Source organism: Anticarsia gemmatalis, chromosome 16, assembly GCF_050436995.1.
Source record: "Anticarsia gemmatalis isolate Benzon Research Colony breed Stoneville strain chromosome 16, ilAntGemm2 primary, whole genome shotgun sequence".
NCBI classification, from domain to species: Eukaryota; Metazoa; Arthropoda; class Insecta; order Lepidoptera; family Erebidae; genus Anticarsia; species Anticarsia gemmatalis.
This window is the reverse complement of record NC_134760.1, coordinates 4,716,480-4,740,405: the sequence shown is the minus strand read 5'-3', so window position 1 is coordinate 4,740,405 and position 23,926 is coordinate 4,716,480. Positions and strand designations below refer to the sequence as shown.

General features: G+C 38.3%; 1 protein-coding gene across 2 annotated transcripts; it reads right to left on the bottom strand.

The window, feature by feature from the left end:
- Positions 1-116: 116 nt before the first annotated feature.
- Positions 117-23,437, bottom strand: LOC142979279 (mitogen-activated protein kinase kinase kinase 7-like). Of its 2 annotated transcripts, XM_076124112.1 has the most exons (11): positions 23,181-23,437; positions 22,800-23,099; positions 22,418-22,597; positions 21,639-21,774; positions 20,250-20,350; positions 18,187-18,444; positions 17,644-18,075; positions 17,387-17,477; positions 1,735-1,919; positions 1,167-1,277; positions 117-922 (listed from the first exon to the last, which is right to left on the bottom strand). In XM_076124112.1, the coding sequence occupies exons 1-11, from the start codon at positions 23,259-23,261 to the stop codon at positions 827-829; spliced, it is 1,971 nt and encodes a 656-aa protein (XP_075980227.1). In that variant the 5' UTR covers positions 23,262-23,437; the 3' UTR covers positions 117-826. The 2 variants fall into 2 exon arrangements, with proteins under 2 accessions (XP_075980227.1, XP_075980226.1); XM_076124111.1 differs by having other exon boundaries at positions 17,644-18,444.
- Between the last annotated feature and the right edge of the window lie 489 nt (positions 23,438-23,926).

The following is a 23,926-nucleotide window of genomic DNA, read 5'->3' as shown; positions in this document are numbered from 1 at the left end:
TTAAGCATAAATAATATTTCATTAATGGTTGTGTTTGATGGCGTTTTGGTGTGGATATACCGGTGTTAGTATTTTAAAAAGTGAATAAGCTGTAGAATAAAAATCAACAAAACAAAGTTATTTCACAAAATTTATTAAACTTAACATTTACAATTTATTTATAACTTATCTAATACTTCTAAAATACTATCTTACATTTATACAATCAAAACAAATGCATACCACACTGCAATAAATGATCAGATGAGACAAACAAAATTACATTTTATACTCACGTACAAAATGTATGACAAATTACTTTTGGATACACTCTCATCTAAAGCACTAAAACGTGCTTTATGATACAAGGACAAAATATTAATTCGGGTACAGTTTAAAATTAGTGAAGAGAGAAAGTGCCTACGTTAACGGTATACAGAGAAATCAACATAATGGTTAAATAGTACAGAATACTAACATTGTTCATATAAAACGTGCATTAAAACTAAAGTTCCTGTAAATAAAAGGGGAGAAACAATGAAGGCTCATTTGGTGTGTTGAGATCAATGACATAATGAGTACACGAGTACTTATGACCTATTCGCGTAAAGAACAGCGTGGAACAACAATGGCGTGTTATCGCAGTCGCAATTGAGTTTAAGATAATCTCATTGGTCGACCGCGACTGTCAATTTATGTGACATCACAAGTTTCCTAACACGAATGATCATTAGCTAGCCATTCACAAAGCCAGCGTCCACACACACTGCACGGTGGTAGATCGGTCAGGGCGGCGGTCGCGCGATGTCACAGTGGTCCCTGGGGGCGTGGCCCGGCGGCGCCACTGTCACTGGTGTGGCATCTCTTCCGCGTGAATCCAACTCTCGTTTTCTACTCGCGTTAGCTGGTGGTCCAGACTACAGTATAATTTGATCAGTGAGTCCTGGAAAAGGGATAAATAAGTATTAGTTATTTAAATTCTTAAACGAAATGAAAACGTGAATTTTAAGATTCAAAAGATTACGCCGACTGTATAGGTTGATAGGATCGTCGTATCGTCGTGCAGTCATTTGTAATTTTTTTTATTTTGCAGTAGTCGTATTGCGCATTCGTAGTGGTTTTCTGTTATTCGCCAGTTTTTGAGTGATCAGTGTATTTATGTTATTGTGTTATGTATTTATATTTACCTTCTCTTTCTCTAACTGTATAATCTCCCTCTTCTGCCGTAACTCCTCGTCGTCCATTTTCTCCTCTAACTCTGCTTTATGATTACTGAGATATGCAAACTCAGTCTGTATCTGAAATTACGGAATAAGAGAGTTGATTAGCGACGTTTATCGCGAGTGGCATACAAAAGACAATTTTTTTAGTGTATTTTCTACAATTTAGTTTGCAAAATTACGTGGAGAAACGTACGCAACTTTGTGATACTCAAGCTTCATTTTTTTTTTCATATTATTTTTGTAAGTCTTCTTATGTAATATTTTTTTACAATTGTCGAAGAGATGCATTCTTCTATAATTATTATCCTATATTTTCCTACTGTCATGTAGTAACATCGGATTTTACAATTTCTTATTTGGTATTATCACTGTCAAGAGCAGACGAAGTGCCAAATAAGGCAATGCGTCTGACTTCTGACTACAGCATTTGATTTTTTTGTACTTTTCTGTAGCAAATACATTTGTATGTCTTATTTCTTACTTTTGTATATCTAATGAATATACATATTTGTAAATATTTAATTATTCTTACCTTTAAGTACTCTTGTGCGAGTTGCTTATGCTCCTCGAATATCCGTTTGGACTCCTCATTGTTGAGGTCCGGGGATATAGGCCTCAAATGCGGGTCTAACATCATGTGCATCGAGTCCAACGCAGGGTCGGGCTCCGGGGGCGGCGGCGCGGCGCCTTCACCCCCAGTGGAGGCGCTGCTGTTACCTGAACAACAAACACGATACCAATTAACATCTAATTTTAAATCTTCTTATATCTTCTGCACGTTTAAATTAGGGATTTCTTAGCATTCTACTGTACACGTAGACAGAACAAGAGCTCATTTCATTATAAAAACATATCATACAGAATGTACGTGAACAGCGGCGAAACAGTCGTAGCAACAAAATATTACGTATCATAAGACGCATACGCAACTAATAATAATGATTCCGCTCGAGATTCAATGACGCAATTATAACAATGATCGTCTAAGAGGAGCCAATGCGAGAACAATCCGAATGTTTAGAGGAATCGGTCGCAGTCCCACGGCAGGGTTAAATACGTCAAGAGTTAAAATTACTTCGGACTTGCTGATGTCAGACGCTTCACCTAGATTTCTGCTTTCAACATTGATTCTTTTCCCGGCATATAGATGGCAGTAGCGTGTAGTGTACTAACAAGGCGTTGATAGGCAATTCATCATCGACTGGGTATTCTATTTGTTATTACGCGTGCGAAAGAGATGACTGTTGTAATTACATTAACGGTTTAGACTCTTGCCTGGTATGGTTTCTCTTTATTTAATATACGAATTCAACTTGGAACGCGAACAAAGGTGTTAATCTGTTTTGAACCACGAAGAAAACATGTTTACTAATTTTGCAATTCTTCTCTTACAACAAGTACGTACGGTATCGCTCCAAATACAAATATTGAAAAAAAAAAGCTCAAGCGGAAACTAATTTTCTTTCACATGACACTCGGTTTGGACACGGTATGCAACTGACTGTTCTCCAATTTTCGCACGAAAAGCAGAGCTACAGGATGAGGAGGTAGCACTAAACAGCGCAGCGGTTCAAAAGAGGTGTCGGGCGCCACGACGAAGGGCGGCGAAGGTTTTTCCGCGTCGTGGAGGTCGTCGCGGAGGCGGGCGGCGGGCGGCGCGACACTCACTGTAAAATATCCAACTACAGCTGACGGTGTCCCTGATGGTGGTGACGATGCCGGAGGCGTCACACGCCAGGCGCGAGCGGCGCGCGGGCGGCGCGGGGCGCGGCGGCATGGCGCGACCTCTCGCCGAGACAGTGCGCCGAGCACTGCCGCCGTGCACGCCGCGCGCCGCCGCCCGCTCGAAATACTCGTCGGGAGAGCCGGGAGCGGGCGGTGCAACAAACAAATCGCCGCTATTCGCGGTGCGGTGACTCAGCGTCGTCAGCCCGAGCTAAATGCGGACGCCGTGTGCTGCCGCCCTTCGTGAGGTTTTCTGCCGTTTTCGCTGGCAGGGCGCGCACCGCGCTCCGTGCACCGGTCAGCGACCCGCGCCCACGCGCTCGCTTGCACCCGGCACCGGCGCCGCGCGCACCACCCGCCCCAGGCGCCGCACCCTGCCCGAGCCGCCTCCGAGCCTAACGGTTTGTCGAGTATTTATCGTAAACCGTGCTCGGCTTGTAAACATACGAGTACCGGCGAATCGGCGTCCACGATGCGCCTGCGTCACATGACGCTTACTCTCGGCGCGGGTGATAATTCGCGAGTTGCGCACGAATAAATCAGGGCTCGGACGATTGCAGCATCGCAGCCCTAATTCATAGGTGCGATTGCGTCGTGCACCGCGGGGCCGATGTGCAGTGCGCAAAACCAACGTAGTACAGACGTAAACGCGTGTCACCACCAACATGTGACATGTGTTGAACGTCTATAAAACTGTCACATCACTTGGGCGTGTTATTGGAAGGACTCGCCAAAAATTAAGCTCGCACTGACGAACGTCGTACGCGTGGCACCACCAGACCACCTAGTTACAAAACACGTAAACAACTTGGTAAAAAACACGGAAGTTGGTAAACAAAATACAAATCGATTGCTTTATGTATACAGTAAAGTTGTTTCAAAAAAATATCAAGAAAAGTAGACTATATTTCTTTAAGAACCGTTTTAAAGAATTATCAGGAATAATGCAATGCGTGGTGTTTTCTTACTAAACCCTCAATTCCTAGTGGAAATATATTATTATGTTTACACCACTGGGTGATCAATACTTTCAGTATTACTGAAAAACCGGAAGTAAATAATGATAGTGTGAAATTATTCACAATCTGTTGGGAGGAGCTTGAAATGTACATAATACATATACATAATCGTTATCATCCAGTTCAAGGGACGCCAAGAAAATCATCAATGATTGCATGAGTCAACGTCAGAAGTTTTTATAACTAGAACAAAGGGTTCAAATACTAAAAAGTATACGTCAGTCACCGTACTGTGAAAACAAACATTAAAATAAGTCAGCTCAGTCTTAAGTGAATCTGGACGTTTTGATTTACAATAAAACCAGGAATCAATACAAAGCAACTATAAATTACTTATGAGGTAAACATGAAGATGATGTATCGTATACATCTGACATGTTGCACATCAACAAGAACATCACAAGACAATGTCCACGCTCGCAGCCGCTGACAACAGTCTACCGTCAGGATGTGATCGAGTGTGTGCCCTCACAGTCGCAGCATGTTGCAGCGGCTGCCAAATGTGCGCTTTAATAGCTCACTACAACTTACGCAGTCCTACAGAGCCCAGAATAATCCCACTCATAAATCTAACAGCGGAAGTGGATACCGAGGTATTTGTTTTAAATTTCCGCAACTAGACCTCGCGTTTTAAAAACACTCAGAGGAAATGTTTATTATTATTTGAACGATGCGTTTTACGACAGACCGTGATGTATTTGTCGGTGAATAAGTTGTTTTGAAACGTATTAACTTTCTTGCTCTTCCCCAAAGTCATCCAGATTCTGGAAAACAATATTTACATTTTGTAGATAAGAAAAACAGTAAACAAAGTGTGTTAGGTAGTAAATGGGATACGGCCTCCAAAATGTTTATTTACTGAAGTCACAAAGGCCTTTAAAGAACTACCTCACAATTTTCAAGCTTAATAGAATACATTGAAGCTCTTGGCAGCACATGTCCATAGTATGTCGTTAATGAACAAACTGTAGCTCATAGGAGACTAATTGCGTTACACAAGTGATAATGAACGAGCAGGAGGTGAGGAAAGGCCCCGGGGGCACTCGTTAACGGCTCGCCGGCTGCTGCGCGCACATGACTAATGCTCGCCACACTTTACGACTAACTTCGATGAACTATAAAATTTAAACCAGAATCCGTAAATATTCAGCCGCAACCTACTCGAAACTGGGAAGGCGGAAGATTTCGGAAAACTTGGTATTTGTTGTAGCAACGTTTATAGAAAAGTTTTAATGCGTTGCCTAATATTCACATTATACCTAAGCAAAACTTCTTCCTGAAACTACATGCTTGAAACATGGGTAGGTACTACGTGGCTTCGTATTTATTGGAATCTCCGCTGTTAGTCAAATCAATCGTTGCCAATGTTTGATACCAATCTGGAGAGTTATCTAAGTTTACTTTGAAAATTAGCAAAACGGGCTCTAGCTAGTTAATCGTATTGAAGAAGTTATCTGTTTAATAGTTACTACGCAAGTCGAGCATTGTAAGGTTACCAATACAGGTACGGACCATGGTATAATCTTTTCCGAAAGACCTGATTGAACTGGACTGATCATGATCTTGTGATACATGTCACTGAGTTTTATATTTCCAAACGATAGGAGGACAGAAAATATAAATTTTATACCAATATTACACCGGTTTTTTGAACTTTGGTAGTTCAAGAGTGTTAAAAGCAAAAAATACATCCTGGTCAGTAAAGGCATCGGTTTAGTTAATCATTAAGATAGGTTTTTCCAAACTAAACTAATATTATAATGGCTCTCATACTGACTTGGCTAAAATAAATTTCTTGCTATGTACCTACATTTTTTATTGTTTATAGGTGATGAAACTTACTTTTCGCATTAAAACCAACGACGAGCAACTTTACACCATATTTACTCTATAGAATTAGTTTAATTTATTTACTAGTTAATTCTCATTTATTTGTAAAACTAAGAAAATAGTTTTTCGCACAAGACTCGGTCAATTCGGCGATTGACATTTCATAAGTGATATTTAAACTCCAAGGGCAATCAACGCAAAATGTTATTAGTTTATATTTTAATATGAATGGACGGCCGCGACATTAATGTAATAGCATCATACAGATTTCCGCTCGACACAGAAAGCTTTTTATATGAGCTTTCATTAATATATCTTTTCAGTATGAACGTTGACGGTATATTTGAAGATGCCACTATTTTAACGTGGTGATACTATACGGTAACTAAAGATGGGATTTAACTTTTGTTTTGTCAGCTGTCGCTCACGTATGTGTCGCAATATTGCGGGTACTTCGTATAACAACAGAAGGTGTCTTGGTGCTTTAATGGTTTTTGTGCTACACTCCGAGTGTAATTCCGATTCAATGTCAAAGTATTTTCCAAATGTAAGGTTGTTGTTCAATGGAAACTGAAAATAAAACAACAACAACTTAACTTACGCATCTGCCTTCACCTTCAGGATTCACCTGTATGTACCACTGCCGTCGGGAAAACGACGAATATAGTTGAATCATCGACATACTTTGTGAGCAACTGTGGGTGAGCTTTGTATTCTAGCTTGGTACAAAACAACGTTATTTCTGTTGTATTCGTTATGTCACATGTGTTAAACATAAGCAATTTACGTACATTTTATTTAGACATCGTATAATCCGTGTTTTACGCGTTGAGTGATCTACAAACATTCGAGCGATACCATAAATCCGGTGAGCGAGGGAAAGCTTTCTTTGATCGGCGGCTTTAATATGTTTTCGATTTGGCGTCGGGACGGGGCGCAGACCGTTCCGATTGCGTCAGTCGCGCTGACACCTCGCGGAAACTGTCCACGGAACGACACTTATTCTATTAGCGGGCCGATTTATGAGCACCCACATGACAGCCAGGCAAATGTCTGTCTACAAACTCGGTTAACGCTTCTAGACGTTGAAATGTTACAACGACTCACGGAAACTTTTCTACGTGTAATTAACAGAGAATATTCTTTAAAAAATATCTACCGTTCTGCTATGTTTATAGAAGGTAGGTAGGTAGGTATATCGAAATTGAAATGCCTTCACTTACTTTAACTGCGTCGGATGCCAAAAATCCACAGAATGTCCAAACTTTTAATGTTGGGATCACGTTGAGCGACTGACAGGGAATTACGTCGTACATTTAAAAAAGTCTGATTCACCGGAGACACTTTCATTCGATCCGGAAATATCTACCGAGCGAATTTAGGCGTCCTTGTATATAAATTTAAAGTACCTAAAGGACAATAATAAACGCAAATTTGTAACGGCTACGGATTAATTCAAGACCAACAATGAGCTGAAAGTAGTGTAGTGATAAATGAAAGTCGAGCTTATAATTGTTCAAATTTGTTACACATTGCGCTGCGTTATTATGAAAATAATGCTACAGCGTCTAAAGTATATATAATATACCATGTGAAAATAAACAAAAATGGAGATTGCTAGGTACGATTTGGAAGAATATAGTGGAAAAACATGTTATAGTACAATGCTATTTGGATATTTAGCGCCTTTAGTAAAGAGGGCAGTTTACAATTTCGTGCCAACTATACGGCGAAACTAGAACTCGGCCAGTCACCGTTAATGTGCTATATAGGTGATTGTATCCAGATCACATCAAAGAATCGCCTGACGGGGGATACAAAGCAGGAACCGTTCGTAGGACAGATGCGACTACATGACGATTTGCGATCTCAAGCGAACTCGTAAAAATCACTAAAGAAGATATAAAATCACATTACTTTAGATCACAAGACGGCAAATCAGTCTAACTCAGGCTTAGTAACTACATACCACGATACATGCTCGAGCAGAACACAAGAGTTGAACGTTCAGTTATTTTGAACGAAAAACCCATTGACATGAATAGTTGGAGTGTTGTGGTTTAGTTTACTACGGCGAGTGGGTGGCGACTCGGAAGTGGACTGGATGCAACAAATGTAACACCATCACGTCACGAGCCTGTTACGCTTTTACAAAACTGTTTAACAATCTACTACGACTACTTATTAATGAATTACGTATAAATAGTTTATTGCAGACTCAATGCTAAGCTAAAATATACAATCATTGGTTTTTCATTATAAAAACTTTATGTTGGGACACCAACAAAATATTTAGTTCCATCGTCATCGTCAGTTGCACAATTTATAAATTGCCAGGATCAAAGATCGCCAATACTTATTTTTCATATCGGATCTTTGAAATATTAGGTACCTGAGTCATACGAGATTTAACAAAAATTTTGATGATGTAATACAAACCACCCGTTGAGGAATGTTAAGACTTTTTTATACTATTGTTTCAGTTTATGGAAAAAAGTATAGGTTTACAAACTTGTTCTTTTTGTTTTTATGACTCATACAGCTTTTGCGTACTTTATAGGTATTATTGTAAAAATAAGCGTCTCAACTTCTAAAAGAAAAATACACAAACTTGAGATTCGTAATCTATCAATATTTTCTTTTTTCAAATCTATAGGGCTGAGTCAATATTGACACCGAATAATCGGCCAAGAGGAATCTTCCAAATAACTAGTGTGGGAATATCGTGGCAGCAATAGGAAGTAATACAAAAGCTATTGGCAAAGGTATAGTTGTGAAATCGCTGCGTGAGTCAGCGCGGTATTTTCGAGGAGCGCACCCGAGCGACCGACCGATCGCCGCTGCCCCTACAACATAACACGCTCGATCTTACGTCGGTTTATATCTCACCAATAATACACTCTTTACGCATTCAAGATTTTCTTTTGGATAAAAATAAGGACGGCCTTACAGAGCTCATGATAAGTGCTCCGACTGTGCAGATGTTGTGGGACGACCTCAAATGTTGCTCGAGCTATGTCGATATTACTCGGACGATAAATTGTATGAACCTGTTCTATTGATACTTTGAATATGTAAGTATATCTATATAGATCTGTATGTTATTAACTTAAAAATCTTGAAATAATCGAAGTTATCGACAAAATAAGAGGACATAAGGCAAATAACATGCCAACTCGAATAAAATCTTGATACCCTACAAAAGTTAGTGCAACCAAACTGAATATTACTTGTAATTATTATGAATCCAAAATCGTCCCCTAAAATGGATTATTATTTAACAGGGTGATATGATTGGATAATGAGAGAACATCTGATTAGTACGCTGCGATTGCTACGAATATAATATTATAAGTATAGTAGACTATGCGTTGCGATGGCATAGAAAAACAGCGTAACGTTTCGCGTAAACGTAAGCGCAGTGTGAGCGGCCGCGGCCAGGGCGCGTGACGCAGGCGCGAGCCCCGACCTACTTATGTCGTCGAAAAAATCAGCAGATGTTCAACTTTGAGGCGCGGGATATATCGAGCGGGGCAGAATGTGTTGTTCCGAATAGAAATAAACTTGTCACATATTTTGATTGTATCTAGAGCGGGCGGGTTAGTCATGTCGTGATGCCGATGCCAACGTCCCGGCCGCGCTACCACCACAGCTATAAAGGCAATCTTGTTCCAGACTGAATCACTGTAGGCGCCGTCTGCAAAATGTCTCATCACGCCCGTATTTACGATACTTCTTATAGTTATTGTTGCTACCACATAAGGCGCGCTTTCTGCGTTCGTTCACGTCGAAGGTCGACCGGAACCAGTGAAAGATCAAGTTAACAAAGTGGCAAAACATTTTTATTTTACTAATTAGAAAGTGTCTATGTTTATACGTGATAGACACTGCAACATCAATTTACCAGTTTTATATTAACTCCAAAACTACCTAAAATTACAGTACATAAAATCAGTCTTGCATAGGGTGTCCTTTTCAATGTTTTGATGAAAAGAACGTCAAATAAAAAGCGTCTTACGTTGAGAAGGGTTCTAGATGTTCACACTACGCGATATCGGTGAGTTGTAAACAACATTATTTCTGAATCTTCAAAGGGGATTGTTTATTAGCGACGCTTAAAGATCTCTTACAACAAAAGAGTTAACATTGGGAATAAATTTAGAGCTGCCGTAAATTTGGACTGCGGCCGAGAAACTATGGGCTGGTAGCGTTGCCATACGAGGTGTTACAAGAACAGAATACAACAGCAGAACCAGGTAGAGCCCAGGAAATTGAGTGACTACAAAATAAAGGATAGATGCGGAAGGTAGAGTCACCCGTTGTTGTTGCGTGGATTATCTATTAGTGAAGGGTAGCGGTGAGCTTTTAGCGCGATATAAGTGGCTCATCTAATTGTTTACTCCGGCTGTCGCACGCGCAGCTCTGCACGCGAATCATAAAATAATTAGCATGATTCATCGTCGCGCCGAAAGCGTCACTCGACGCTACAAGATAGCCGTTAGCGAGAGAATTTGGCATTACCTTTTGACAGACGATTATTTCACTGTCGCCGATCGTTAGTATAAAATTTACCGCGTGATTACTGTGCCACTATATTTTTATTTTTACATTGATTGTCTTGAATTAATAATGGTTATAAATTGTTTGTTCTAATGGGGTGGATGGTCCAGAAAATCTCACTAACCTAGGTTACGGAGCAATAGAAAACGGTAGGTTTGAAAATAATAAAACTCTGAGTATTCAATACAAAACAGTAACATCTTGATTAATTTGGGTAGTTTAAGCAATTTATGAAAGCGCTTTTGATTTACCTTTACTTTGTGTGAAAAGAGCTCTACAGATTTTCAACTTTTCTATGAGTTATATTTTGTGAGGGGGTGCGGCGGTGTTCCCGTAACGTTTTATAATGGATTACCCACTCTAGTAGTAAGATCAAGGTCTTGTCAAAGTAATTACTATCTTCACATGCATACATGGTTAAATAAAGAAAAACCGCAAACTGCAATTTGAAACAGCTGTTGGTAATTCTTATTGCAATAACATTTTTTTCACCGACTAGTTACTTACAGAAATAATTAAGTAGTGACTATTAGCTTAATTTTAAATGACTAATAGTATAGTTTATGCACAACAATCAATGAATGGATTACTGTACTTTTAATTCTTATCAACATAAAAACAATAATACATAACAAGCCGCGAAATTTATTGTTGATGATAGAAATTCAACCACCATTGTGTCTACAGGTATATTTCTAAGAGAACCTTATTTCTCATGAGCATGTGCATGACAGATGAATAAATTGTAAGTTGGTAAGTAACGTGGGCATTTATAGTGACTGTAACAATGATATAGTTAAGAATTATCTGAATCAAGGTTAACCAGTAAGTTGTATTGTACCAGTAAATTTTGCTATTTTTTAAACCAAAATAAATGGTTGTCAACTTTTCACTCACAACAATAACATTATTGTAAGGGGCAAGTTGAGATTCTTAGGGGTTTTGCAGTCTATTGTCTCTCTTGTAAAGTTAGCTCAGTACTAGGACATTATTTTGATAGCTGTTATCATTTTAAATTCAGATATTAGTACTACAAGAGTAGAACTCCCAATTATTATTTAGAAAGTTATAAATATTAAAACCTGGTAAATTTTGTAATTTTACTTAGTTCTTTAATTCAATATTTTTTTCAAGTCAAGTATCCTGAACTTAAAGTTAACAGCCCTTAACGATATATATTTCGATGAGCTATTTTGTTCAAAGGATACTCACTCATGTAAACGTCAACGAACACCTGCAATTGATCGTATCCCGGTTGCACTGTTATCGAAACCTGGACAGAACAGTCTGTTTGCGGCATTTCACTGTATCACATACACATAGAGGCGGACGCGGCCACGTGCGGCGGGCTGTGCGGGCACTGCGGGCAGGATGCGCGCGCGCGCGACACTCGCGCGGTTGCATCAGAGTGCAGCGAGCGCGGGATGCGCGGGATGCGCGGGAGTGCGCGGAGTGCGCGGTGCCGATGCGCCGGCCGCGGCGGCTTCGCGAGACTGTGCGTCGTCGCCCAGCCCGTCCCAAACCTCCCCGATAACCTTAAATTAGATTAATTGTATCGTGCTGATTCATACGTGGCCCGCGACGCGCTTCTTTTTGTTGACACCCAACAAATGCGTTCGCTTAATTTAGCATTCGAGGATTATGAGAGGTGAATGAATTTTTTTCACTATGATGCACCGTGTGTAAATTAACGATGTGTGAACGACCGAGCGTATTATTGTAAAATGTAAATAAGTCTATTCAAAGCATAAAGAAGCATAACGACATTACTTCTGCCACGCATATGTATAAAAAATCAAATACGCATTGATTTACTTTATACACAACAACAATGATTATATCAATCTTACAGGGAATTTAATACCTACCTAATTGAATACTTAAAAAGAAATGAGGATAAAACTAAAGGATACACCTTGTTCCCAGAAGGTTCAGATCATTATGATAATGAATGGTACCTATCTGGTATCTTTCCTTGATCAATATACTGTGAGGAAAAAGCAACAACATTAATGAAAGCAAAAACTGGGTTTCTTGATAGCGATATAAGAAAATAAAGCACGCGTATTCCTCGTAATATCTGACGTAGGTATACGAGAACAGTTAGCTAGAACATCGGCAGTCAGTTTCGCGGCCGGCGCTCTAAAGGCGGTTACTGTATAAAAATCAACACTTTTGTTTATTTGAGCAACGCATAACGGGCGAGATGCCCGCCGCGGCGGCACCCATGAAAATATTACGACTTATTTACTTTACCGCGATACTGTTCTTACCGCATTGACGTCTGCTCTCTGACTCAGCAGGGCACGAGCCACGAGGCACGTCTCACTTAACACATTTGGAAAATTTGCAAATTCACTGCGTGATAACATATATTTTGGTGAAACTCTAAGGATTTTGTTTTGGTGTTCTAGATCCCTCAAATTTCTAAGTCATAACATGCAAAACCGCAAGCCATATTAATTCCGGCAGTTGAAAATAAAACGAGGTCCTATTTCGTAGGCTCCCTGGTCGTAGGTCACATTTGGCTTCAAAAATAAACTAAGCTTATTATAAAAAGAAAGGCAGAATTGGCTACCCATTATATTATTGTTATACGTTATCTGTAAGACAAAATTGTTTAAAAGTAGCAAAATGTTGACATGATAGTTGTTTGACAGGAACTTTAATTTGAAACAAATGTTGAACATATTACGTGACAAAAGACAACAATAATTCACAATACTAATGTATTAAAACACAAAGAACGAGAGATATGGTGACAATTACTCATTGCCTAGTGATAGTACACTGGTGTTGAATACGGGCGGAAGCGGTGTATAAACAAAAGACTGTCCGTCTAGCCATCTGCGCGGACGTCGATCGTACTGATGGTCGCGACACACATACGCTCATCATAACACTATTCTCAGATGCCGATAAAACAAACTGGCCTTCGATTACGCACTGTTTCTTAAAATCTGCTTATTCTGTTTCTATAAGCAATGACTTCAAAATTGGAACGTGTGCACATGAATCTCCATGACAACATACGCCAATTTTCGTGAACTGATATAGACTAAAGCCCAAGACGCGCTAAATTATAGTTCTACAAATGATTCCTAAAAAATAAATGGACACCGCTTGAGGGCTATTTCCGCCATGGGCAACAGAGCGACTACTACGTGGTAGGTACAGTCGTATGACAAAGGACACGCCATAAAGAAAGATAAAAAAATAACTATACAGGAGATAGTAAAGAGGTTTGATCCTACCTTTAGTAAAATGGACTTTGATATGAATGCGGAATGACGTATATCAGATAAGCAAACATGTACTATGATAGTAAAGACAGATCACACAAGTCAAGGGTCACACGAATACCTTAGATAAGTTCATACTAGGAAGCAATCTATTACGCTACATATAAACGGTTGAAACATTGCAAGCGGCAACTTCCTGGATTTGCATTAGCGAGAATACGACTAGGAACCGATGGTGGTTAGAAGCAACCCCGTTACCGATCTAACAATACGTTTGGCTTTGCGATCGGTCGTTGGTCCCACACCCCGGTTCCTAGAAGGTAAGCGGACACAGTCTAAAATAGTCGCGGCCTCTTCCGAGAAACGTGAGTCACGGCGGGACCGTCCTGAGCCGCATCTGGACCGCACTATATACGCATATATGCGTATTGCTAATCAATAGCACGTCAATCTTGATGCTCCTTGTTTATGACGAGCGCGGGCACTGCGTAAATCAAAACCGTGAATTATCTATTTTAATTAAATTCTTAGATATTGTCTACTTAAACACATCTTCGCCTAACATGGAGTGAAAGTTCAATTTTTTATTTGAATTTCAAATTTTGTAGTTGCCCAGGGCTTTCTTTCTATACTCGGGAAAACGTCAATAACCTAATAATATCGATATTTTGTTGGTTGATCAACAAAGACTCCCTAATATCAGGCATCTGTTTTGTTACCAGGAAAACCAGCAGTTTTTATTGTTAGCATTTCAGAGAATTTATCTTTATATCTATTCGAACAAATTTCGTGTTTCAGGAGTATTTTTGTGTCAAAGAGCTGTTGAATCTACTACGCAGAAGATTACTCATGATATTTACAATAAAAACCATTGGTGGTGAAAGAGCAAAGCATTTCACAAGGTTTCTACCAGATTTATTGTCTGCAGGACGAACTGAAATTGTAAATAGCGATTTCTAAAAACAATGCGATATCATGTACTTAGTACTTACTTTAGTTTATTACTCCAATGTAATAAAAATCGGTACGTGCTTTTAATAAAATTGTCATAAAAAACAACAATGTTACCTCGACGACAAACATAGTAATTTATTTGGAACATATAGAGACAGGGAAAAACGCCCATTAGGCGTTGGCGCCAGAGTACTTTCACGTAACTTGCGCCTACATAGCTTGAAGTTATTGCATCAATTTGATAATTAAATTAAGTACGATTATACAACGCTTATATTATTCGTATTAAGACTTAACTATTAGACAATAATATATAAAAGCTATTTCAATATGACCCCAATTTTCCGTTCTGCAGACTCGAAAAAGCTTTTTAAAATTTATATTTTGATTGGAACACCAAAGAACAAAATATAATAAATAGGCTCATGATCTCATCCGAAATTTAAACTAGAACTCGGCGATATATAAAAAACACTGCTAATAATAATAATGCCGGAACCACACCGCCCAATACTCATTTATTACTGAGAAAATATAGAATATAATCTTCTGTATTTTGCGTTCTTCCATTCATCAAAACATTAGTGGGTAGCAAATAGGTTACATAGCAATATTTCTGGAGCTGCTTGTGTTAGTCAAATAATTCGCTCTTACTGAAAGTTTTGACAGCAGGAAAATAATAAAAGAAAGCTAATTGGGAAAGATTTAAAGGGGAGATATACGTATTCTATATTGAAAATAAATTCGCAAATTGGCTCCGTCGTCGGCTAAATTAAAACTCATTTATCTGTTTAAAACGTAGGTGATGATTCACAATGTGTTTTAAAAACCTGGATTAGACGCTTTTAATACGCACTTATTTCGAGCAAAGTGCAAAAATAAGTTATGTAATAATAAAACTAGTGTAACATGTCTGTTGGTTGCGATGACTAAGCGCTTGATATTTGAGTGCGCGGTATTTGCTGTCAAATGGCTGCGCGCCTGAAGCCGCCAGCTTCTAGGAACACCTAACACAACGCATTATAATTAACATTAGGGCTCTTGTTTAGTCCACTCTGAATTATATTCTAATGTACGCTGCGAGGTAATGAGTTTTAGTTCCCGCGTTTATTTTGTGAAAGTGCCCGTTGATAGACTTGATAGAGTATAATAGGGAAGATGTTTACATATTTTTGTAACGGTGGAGGGCTGAAATGTCAAGTGAAATATGATAATTTGTTACACTAGCGTTTGCTTGTTTACCACATCGAAGTCTGTGCATCTATGAATAACATTAATAGCAAGAAAGATATAATAATAACGAAATGAGAAATTACTAGATTTAAAAGTGTTCCTGCTTTTAATTTATTTGGCAAGAAAAGCTTGAACAATGAGTAGGTGAGTTTTCATGTGGGAGTAAAACCATTAGAAAGAAATCACGAGACAACTTTACTTTCAGTAATAAATAGACAATAGCAAATTCGTTTATGTGGATTCTGCTGACAAAAGAAATTGGAATACTGGCTCATGACAACATGACGAAATAAAAAGAAAGAGCGTTTGTTCTTTTTACTATGATAACATCTTTAAGTTTTAGGAGATCGAAAATAGTAAGAAGAAAATAATACCTTAACATGTTTAAGGGAAGAAAGAAATGATCTAATACGCTGTCAACTCTTTACGCTATTATATAAACGAAAGTAGAAATGTAGAGGTTCGCGTTTATTTACAAACAAGTATGAAACAGTAGGGCCGACTCCTAAACGGCGTATGATAAATAAACGCTATGGTGAGTCAGCGCGCTGGCGTGTCCTGGCAGGACTCGGCTATTTCAGAGCAGTTACTCACGCGAATGATGCATTGGTACGAGTTTAGACGACAATCTCGTATCTTAATACATACGATCATCTGTTTTGTAGCCAATAAATAACTGTTTTGGAGTTTCCTTTTTGTTTGGGAGTTGTGTATCTATAGCTTATAGGTAGGAAAGAAATAATACTCTTTTGAAAATTCATCCTCAAATCCTTATTGTACGAGGCAGTATGACGTGCAGAAAAACTTATGAGACAATAGATGCTTTGAATGCGGAAGATATTATAAATCAGAATTTTGAAAAGTTTCATAATATTTTTTATTCTCAAGTAAGAATTTGTGATGAATGAACTGCCACAAAATAAAATGCAATTAAACTTAAAATGCGGTCTTGGAACCTTTTACAGCATCTGAGGAAAGTGCTTGTATAACGGTGGTTCGATTTTACATCACTGTAACAATATCAGTGCAACGAAAAAAGGTTGAATCATGGAGAAACGATACACTGCTTTAACATTCCCGGTAGCAATTTTCGCTATTCGAAATATTATCCCAAAGCTCTTTTTGTTATTTCCTACATTGTATTGTAAAGTTTATTTTAGCTTTTGCTTTTCTTGAGCGTAGTTGTGAGTCAGGCTCAAGACTTCTTAATTACATTAAGATATTAGTTGCAATATAAATAAACTGATTTACATGAGTTTCTCCGCGTTAGTTGTGTGTTAAAAGCTATTTCACATTAGTTAGTTTCACGTGCCGCTGCGTAACACCACGTGGTAAGACACATCACTGAATCACTACAAATACGTTACTATTTTTGAACACCGCGGAAATACCGGCGCGATAATAAAATACACCTGCATTCTAAAGTTAACAATAAGAAATAGAAGAAAACAAACGCATTCTCGTGTACCTTAATTGATATAGCTTGGCAGAAATGAGCTCATTTTTCAATACACTTTCAATCATCACAGAGTAAACAGATTTCAAAAATAATCGGTGCTAAAAATAAACAGTAATTTTAGATTTATTTATAAACAAACACAACACGACATGCAGCACTCACCCAGAGTATAGCATTTATCGAAACCGGCCGTATTTCTCACTTCCACGTAATCGTGACAATCGAGTGGCAGTGGCTTGAAGTCCCACGAATTCTGAAATATTAAAACGCAACATCAATTAGGGATTTCGATCTGGAGCACTTACTTATGAAATGTTAGTAAGTAACGTTAATTCGCCCTCCACCATTTCACCTAATCTACTCAACGACACGACGAAGGATAAGGTAATAACTAGATACGGTTTATTTGTAGGACTTACTGGATCGACTTCTATCTGTAATGGCGTTTGATATCTCGGGTCTATCGGTCTCTGTGACAGATTGCCGTTGTATTCGTCAACGGGCGACACGGGAGTGCCGGCGGCGCTCAGCCGGTCGCAGTAGTTCTGGTTGTAGTCCTCCTTCCGGAGAGAGTTGGAGGTGGCGGTGAGCGTGGGGCTGCGGGCGGGCGACAGTTTGTCGAGCGAGCTCCAGTACTGCTCCATGTCGACGTGGCGCGGGTTCATGTTGCCGACGTTGTAGTTGGCGATGGGCGACAGGCGGCGCGGCGACGAGCTCTCGCTGAACACGGCGGGGCTGCGCAGCACGCGCAGCGAGTCGTGCGGCGCCGAGCCCACGGGCGAGCTCGACGTTCTGTTGATGCTCACCGGCGAGCGCCCCGCTTCCGTATACGCTTCGGGCTTTTTAAAGTGCTGTGGGATGCGAACCGGTCCTATTCTGTTATGTACATCCGGTTCATCTTTAGGTAACGCCGAGGTTTTGGGATGCGCCTCGGCGGCCATTAAGTTCTGTAGCTTACTCACTTGAGTTTCGACGAAGCTGCGAGGACGGGGCGACTGGTCGCCTCTGTTTCTGAGTAGGACCGGGTTGGAGGCGCTGTAGTCGGTGTTTTGTGTCGGGATGTGTACTTGGGACAAATCGTCCGTGTCAGTGGGACTGTCGTATGACGTCATGCACTCATCCTCCGAACACTCCGACTCGTCATCCTCGCAGTCGTCGTAGTTGATGGGCGTGTCTGCGCCGGGGAAGAATTCACATAACGCCGCCATTATCTCTACCACCTGAAATATGCAACCAGTTTAAGCTCATGTGACTCAATAACGTTAGGTAAATTGGTTGCGTAAACTACGTCATCTTAATAATATAATGTAATATAATATGGTTTATTAAAGTTTACGATATCAGCATAACATAGCAAAATCGTTTGACAATTGTACGATATGAACTGACACGTGCGTGCACGCAATATTTGTTTTGTAAGCTCGCGTTTGTGAGACTACGACTCAAGAGATAATGACGGACACAATAGTACAAACTTGTATAAAGATCGGTACTATGTGTCCGTAATGATACGTCAACTAAATAATACGCCAGTTTAGTGTGAATTGACGCGCAGTGCTCCATAATGCAGACTTATTGAAACAAGCTAATATGGAAAAAAATAAGAAAAGCAATTGAATCTATGCCCTGCAATAGAATTGTGGAAATCGAACTCACAATACTCTCAATGATCTGCTAAAATGCAGATTTTTAAATAAATACATAAAATATAGCTTGTATTTAATAGCCATTCTCAACTATCTCCAAGCTTAGTAATTCAATTTAAATCGGTTTATAAGTTAACTATGAACATGTAACAGGAAGGCAGACTTTAGCTTTTATAATATACTAGCTTCCGCTCGCGGCTTCGTCCGCGTTAATAGGTTTTCCGTTGTAAAAAGTATCCTATGTGTGAATCTAGGTTAATTTCAGTTTGTGTTTCAGTTTCAGTTCTATCTAATAAAAATCTAAGATTTATACAACTTTTCACCCCCCATTTTATCCCTTTAGCCTTTAGGGATGAAATTTATCAAAATCCTTTCTTCGGGGATGCCTACGTCATAACATCTACCTGCATAGCAAATTTCAGCCCGATCCGTCCAGTACTCCAGTTTCGAGCTGTGCGTTAATAGATCACTATGTCAGTCAGTCAGTCAGTCACCTTTGAATTTTATATAAATCAAGGATTCGTGAGATCTTCACTGAAATCAATTTATATAATGAAACAGAATGTAATATTTGGGAGACCGTGTTCGATCACGGTGGTTAGTTAATTGAAACTGGCCAACTGTACGTGAGTTTTATAGTCACTGAATATGAGTGCAGCACACGAATAATTTCTATTTATTCCTTAACTCTTATCTTGGTGAAAAATTGTGGAAGTAGAAGGTCAAAAACTTGATAAAATCTTGGGCCCGGCTTGTTTGAGCAGCAGCCGTACGTATAATTATGTGCAAGCCATGCAACCAGCCAGATAAGAAAAAATATTGTTCTACTGCAGTTGGAATTTTTTCAGTATAACAGTTAACGACGTCGTGGTTCCAAAGATGGTCTCCACTTCGAACAAGAGTGTTTCCCACAGGGAACAAATAGTTGAGTAATCTAAATATATAGATTTTTGATTATTTTTTAGTATGGAAATTCCTTTTCTTATTGATGCCAATTATTTAGGTTTTTTTTTAAAATTGACACTAGCTTATAATAGACTGAGTATTTAATAACATTGCTTACCTCAAGGAAGTAAAAAAACAGTAAGTAGTCCATTTGACTCCATAAAACTTAATAAAATTTATATAGATAGCTTTTTTATGCTATTGTACAAATAAACATTGAAAACATGTTTCGGAATTGGCTGTGTCTGTGGCCTTACCATTTATTAATCAAATACCTGATCAGCCAATTATTTAATTAATTGAATCAACAATTGCATTCCTTGTCAGTGTATGCGAGTGCAGCAAGTAGTGACTAAACAGTCTATAATAGCATAACCTTTAGTATTGGCAGCAGTTTGGTGGTAGTCACAGTTTATATTTGGATTGAAGCCTACCTTGGCCATGCTGGGTCTCTCTGCAGGTACTTTGTGCCAACATTGTGTCATCAACTGCTCAATCGGCTCTGGACAACCCTCAATCAGGTTTGGTCTCTGCCCTAAAACACAAAAAAAGGCTTATGTTAAAATCATTTTAGGATATGTATGAATGGGTGCTATCATTCTGATTATCAGAATATATGTATTTTTCAAATATCACAATATATAATAGTTTGAAATAGTCATTTCTTTCAAAATGACTATTTCAAACTTGGAAATTGGTTCTAGTTCAGATAAGAATGACTGTAAGTCCAAAGAGTAAATTCTGCAGCTATTTTTCTGGTGGATAATCAAAATAAACACAAATGAATTGGAAGCACATATTGTTTACCTGAAATAATATTAACATATAAATTACAGATAATTAATTTAAAAAATATAATTAATAGATAGTTCTTACTTTATTTCACTGATTTAGATTTTATATTTTTTTATTATGCAAGTTGGCAGCTTTTTGTATGTCAGATCACTTAGATCTACTAGACTCAAATGATACTTACAAATTTATCGCAGAATGTAATTAAAGGTAGATGGACTGATTCACTTTTATGATGTCATAATTCACTAGAACTAACAACTTAACTGCTATTTTTTGCATTGAAATCATAAAACATTGAATACTGAGAACACATCGTTGATTTTCGATTACATTTAAATTACATGTATTAGGTGCACACATCTATTATATAGGCGTAAGGAAGTGTCGTATACGATTAACCACTGCGAAATTAAGAAATTTATGAACTGGGTACTTTTAAATTCAAATAGATTATAATCTACAGAAGCAATAATAGTAAAAGAGCTAATAGCATTTAGCATTTTCATTTCAAAAGACTGTATAATGTGCTGATAGGAAGCTTCATTTGCATCATTGACAGGTAGCTTGGCTATTTTCGTGGGTGGCGTAAATATAACAAAACGAACAGGTGTTACGATCAATGACACGACAAATATGAATCACAGTTTGATGACCTTATGATGCAGCTAGCCGGCTCTTACTTTATCAAGTCATGTAGGGATGTGGCTTTGGTATGTTTTTTTAAAGTGGTATTATTCAATGTCTAACAGTTTATGGTATAAAGTAAATCATTGTCATGAACCATCCACAGAATACTTTCTGTTTACCAGCAGTGGAAGAATTGAGCTACTGGTAACCATCACATAGATTAAATATAGTCATATTAACTAATACAGGGGCATATGGGCCAAGATTTTGCTGTCAATAAATGTATATGAACCAAACATGTTTACAGGGTTTATCTTGTTAAGTCAGCAGCCCTTCAGAAGCTCATAAAACCGATGTTAAGCAGGTAAGGTTAACAATCATATAAAAACATTTCATATTACCTGTATGTACAGCCCACATTATTCTAAACGCTGAACCACCTTCCTCAAAAGGTTTCCGTCGCGACAGCACCTCCCATAGGATAATTCCCCATGAGAACACATCACACTTCTCTGTGTAGGTAGATCCTTCAAACACCTGAAATATAATGTACAAAAATATATTAGTAAATGTTATGTCGAATATATTTATTAAAATATTTATAATTGAGTAGAACTTTTATTTCAAGTAGATGTAATTCTCAGTAAAGGTTTTCCAGTATAAATAAACACTATAAAAACTTATTTAATGGAACAGTTGTATTCCAAACTTATATAAACAGTAAATCTGGGTTTTGAGCCCTATTTTCTAAACCTGCATAGTACAGCAGCAAGGTATTATAATAGCAGTATATATTAAAATACTGTCTTTTCCATATATGTTTGGCCATAAGCATACTGTGGGTAGTTGTTTCATATCATACTGGATGTCATTTGGTAGAAGGAGCTTTATAAATTGTTACCTTAATGCATAAGGATATCAACAACAAATAACATGCAATGCCAACTTCCCAATTGGTGCTTCGTCCATAGAACATACTCAGTTTCAACTTGGCTTTCACTAATCTTTCATAGACACTTAAGTCTAAGTTTTGGACTCCAGGTCAATTCAGAAATCTAGCTTGGTAGGTCTTTTTCTTATGGTTTGTGAAGCTTGGTAGGTAATTTACACTATTACATCTTTTCAAGACTTTTTTATAGCACAAACTGTAATATTGAATAGTAACAATTAGTTTACCAACCTCAGGTGCCATCCATGCCGCACTACCCTTATTATTAGTCATATATGTTGCTTTATCTGCTGCTGTACCAAAGTCACAGATCTTCAGCCTTTGACCACCACCCACTAGTAACAAGTTAGGTGGTTTTAAATCCCTGTGTATTAATGGCTTTGGTTTCATCGCATGAAGGTATGCTACTCCCTGCAATTATAGTAACATTGATTTAATTCATGTTATTCTGTAAACTTGTTTTCTTAATTATGTGTTTTTAGATAGTGGAAGTACCAATTTATTTGCGGATTCAAACATAATTAATGATACAAAATATTAATAATTAACATTTTGAAGTATAGTGACCCATACAACTTAAAACTGTATGGTTCATTAAAAACTAAATAATAACCTCAGCACATTGTCGAGCCCAACTCATGGCATGAGCTGCTGTGTATTTAGGCTTAGGGCGATTGTGTAGCACATTGTAGAGTGATCCTCCCTCAGCATATTCCATGACTAGACAGACGTGGGCGCCCTTTGTACATGCTCCATACAGCCGCACTATGTTCGGGTGTGACACGCGTGACAGCTGTCGCACTTCTATTGAAAACTCTCGCTTCTCTGCCTCAGAATTGATATGTTTTACAGCCACAAATGTGTTCCGCCATAGACCCTTCCATACTACACCGAAAGCGCCTTTGCCCACGACCTGGCGACACAAACACAGGTTATTTATGTCCAGTTAATGAGTCGCCACCAAATGTAGTAAGCACTATGTTCAAATATTTACCGATAATTCCTGAATTTCACTGTAATCTATCTCCTCCACAAAAGTCTGCAGAACAGGCGAGTCTTGCACATTGGAAGCCATGGGTACACTTAATATCACATTATCAAATCGACTAGTACGTTAAATTAACGTTATTTCTTAAGATCTACCTATTTTTCTTTATAAAAATGTAAAAATAGTTGGTTATCTCAATTTTCTTAGTATTGTTTGGCAGAGAAAAGCAACTGCGACAAGGCCGCCATCTTTGAAACTGTAGACCAAATGTCACACCACGATAGAGTGGTTCCATCACAAGTGAATTAGTAAACAATGATTCGATCGCCAAACAAATATATTCATTAATTTTTACAGTCGAATAGGCATTAATACATTATAATAAATTACGACAGTATTGTGAATGGTATATAGCATATTATTTTAAAAGGAATAGAATGTTATTGTACAGAAATAATCTACAGTACCTGTAACCATAAAAATATCGCACAAATGTACTTTCATTCATCACTTTCGTGAAATCGACCTATCGATATTAATATTGAAAAAATATTTCTTTTTTGTATTTGGATGGATGTCATTCAATCAATTATAATTCAAGTAAAAACTACTGAACTATTTTAATAGAATTTGGTAGGTATCTACGTATACAATTAGTTTATAATCTGATTAGGTACGTCTGATTAACACAGAATATTTTTTTACACCGGGACCTACGGCGACAAAGCAGATAGAGCAAGTAAATAAATAGA

Coding starts and splice junctions, on each gene's coding strand:
- LOC142979279 (XM_076124111.1), bottom strand. CDS start 23,261: ATGGCTTCCAATGTGCAAGACTCGCCTGTTCTGCAGACTTTTGTGGAG. Junction 1,920..17,386: donor CGATAAATGCTATACTCTGG/GTGAGTGCTGCA, acceptor TTTGTTGTTCAG/GTAACAGCAGCGCCTCCACT. Junction 1,278..1,734: donor TCGCACAAGAGTACTTAAAG/GTAAGAATAATT, acceptor CCGTAATTTCAG/ATACAGACTGAGTTTGCATA.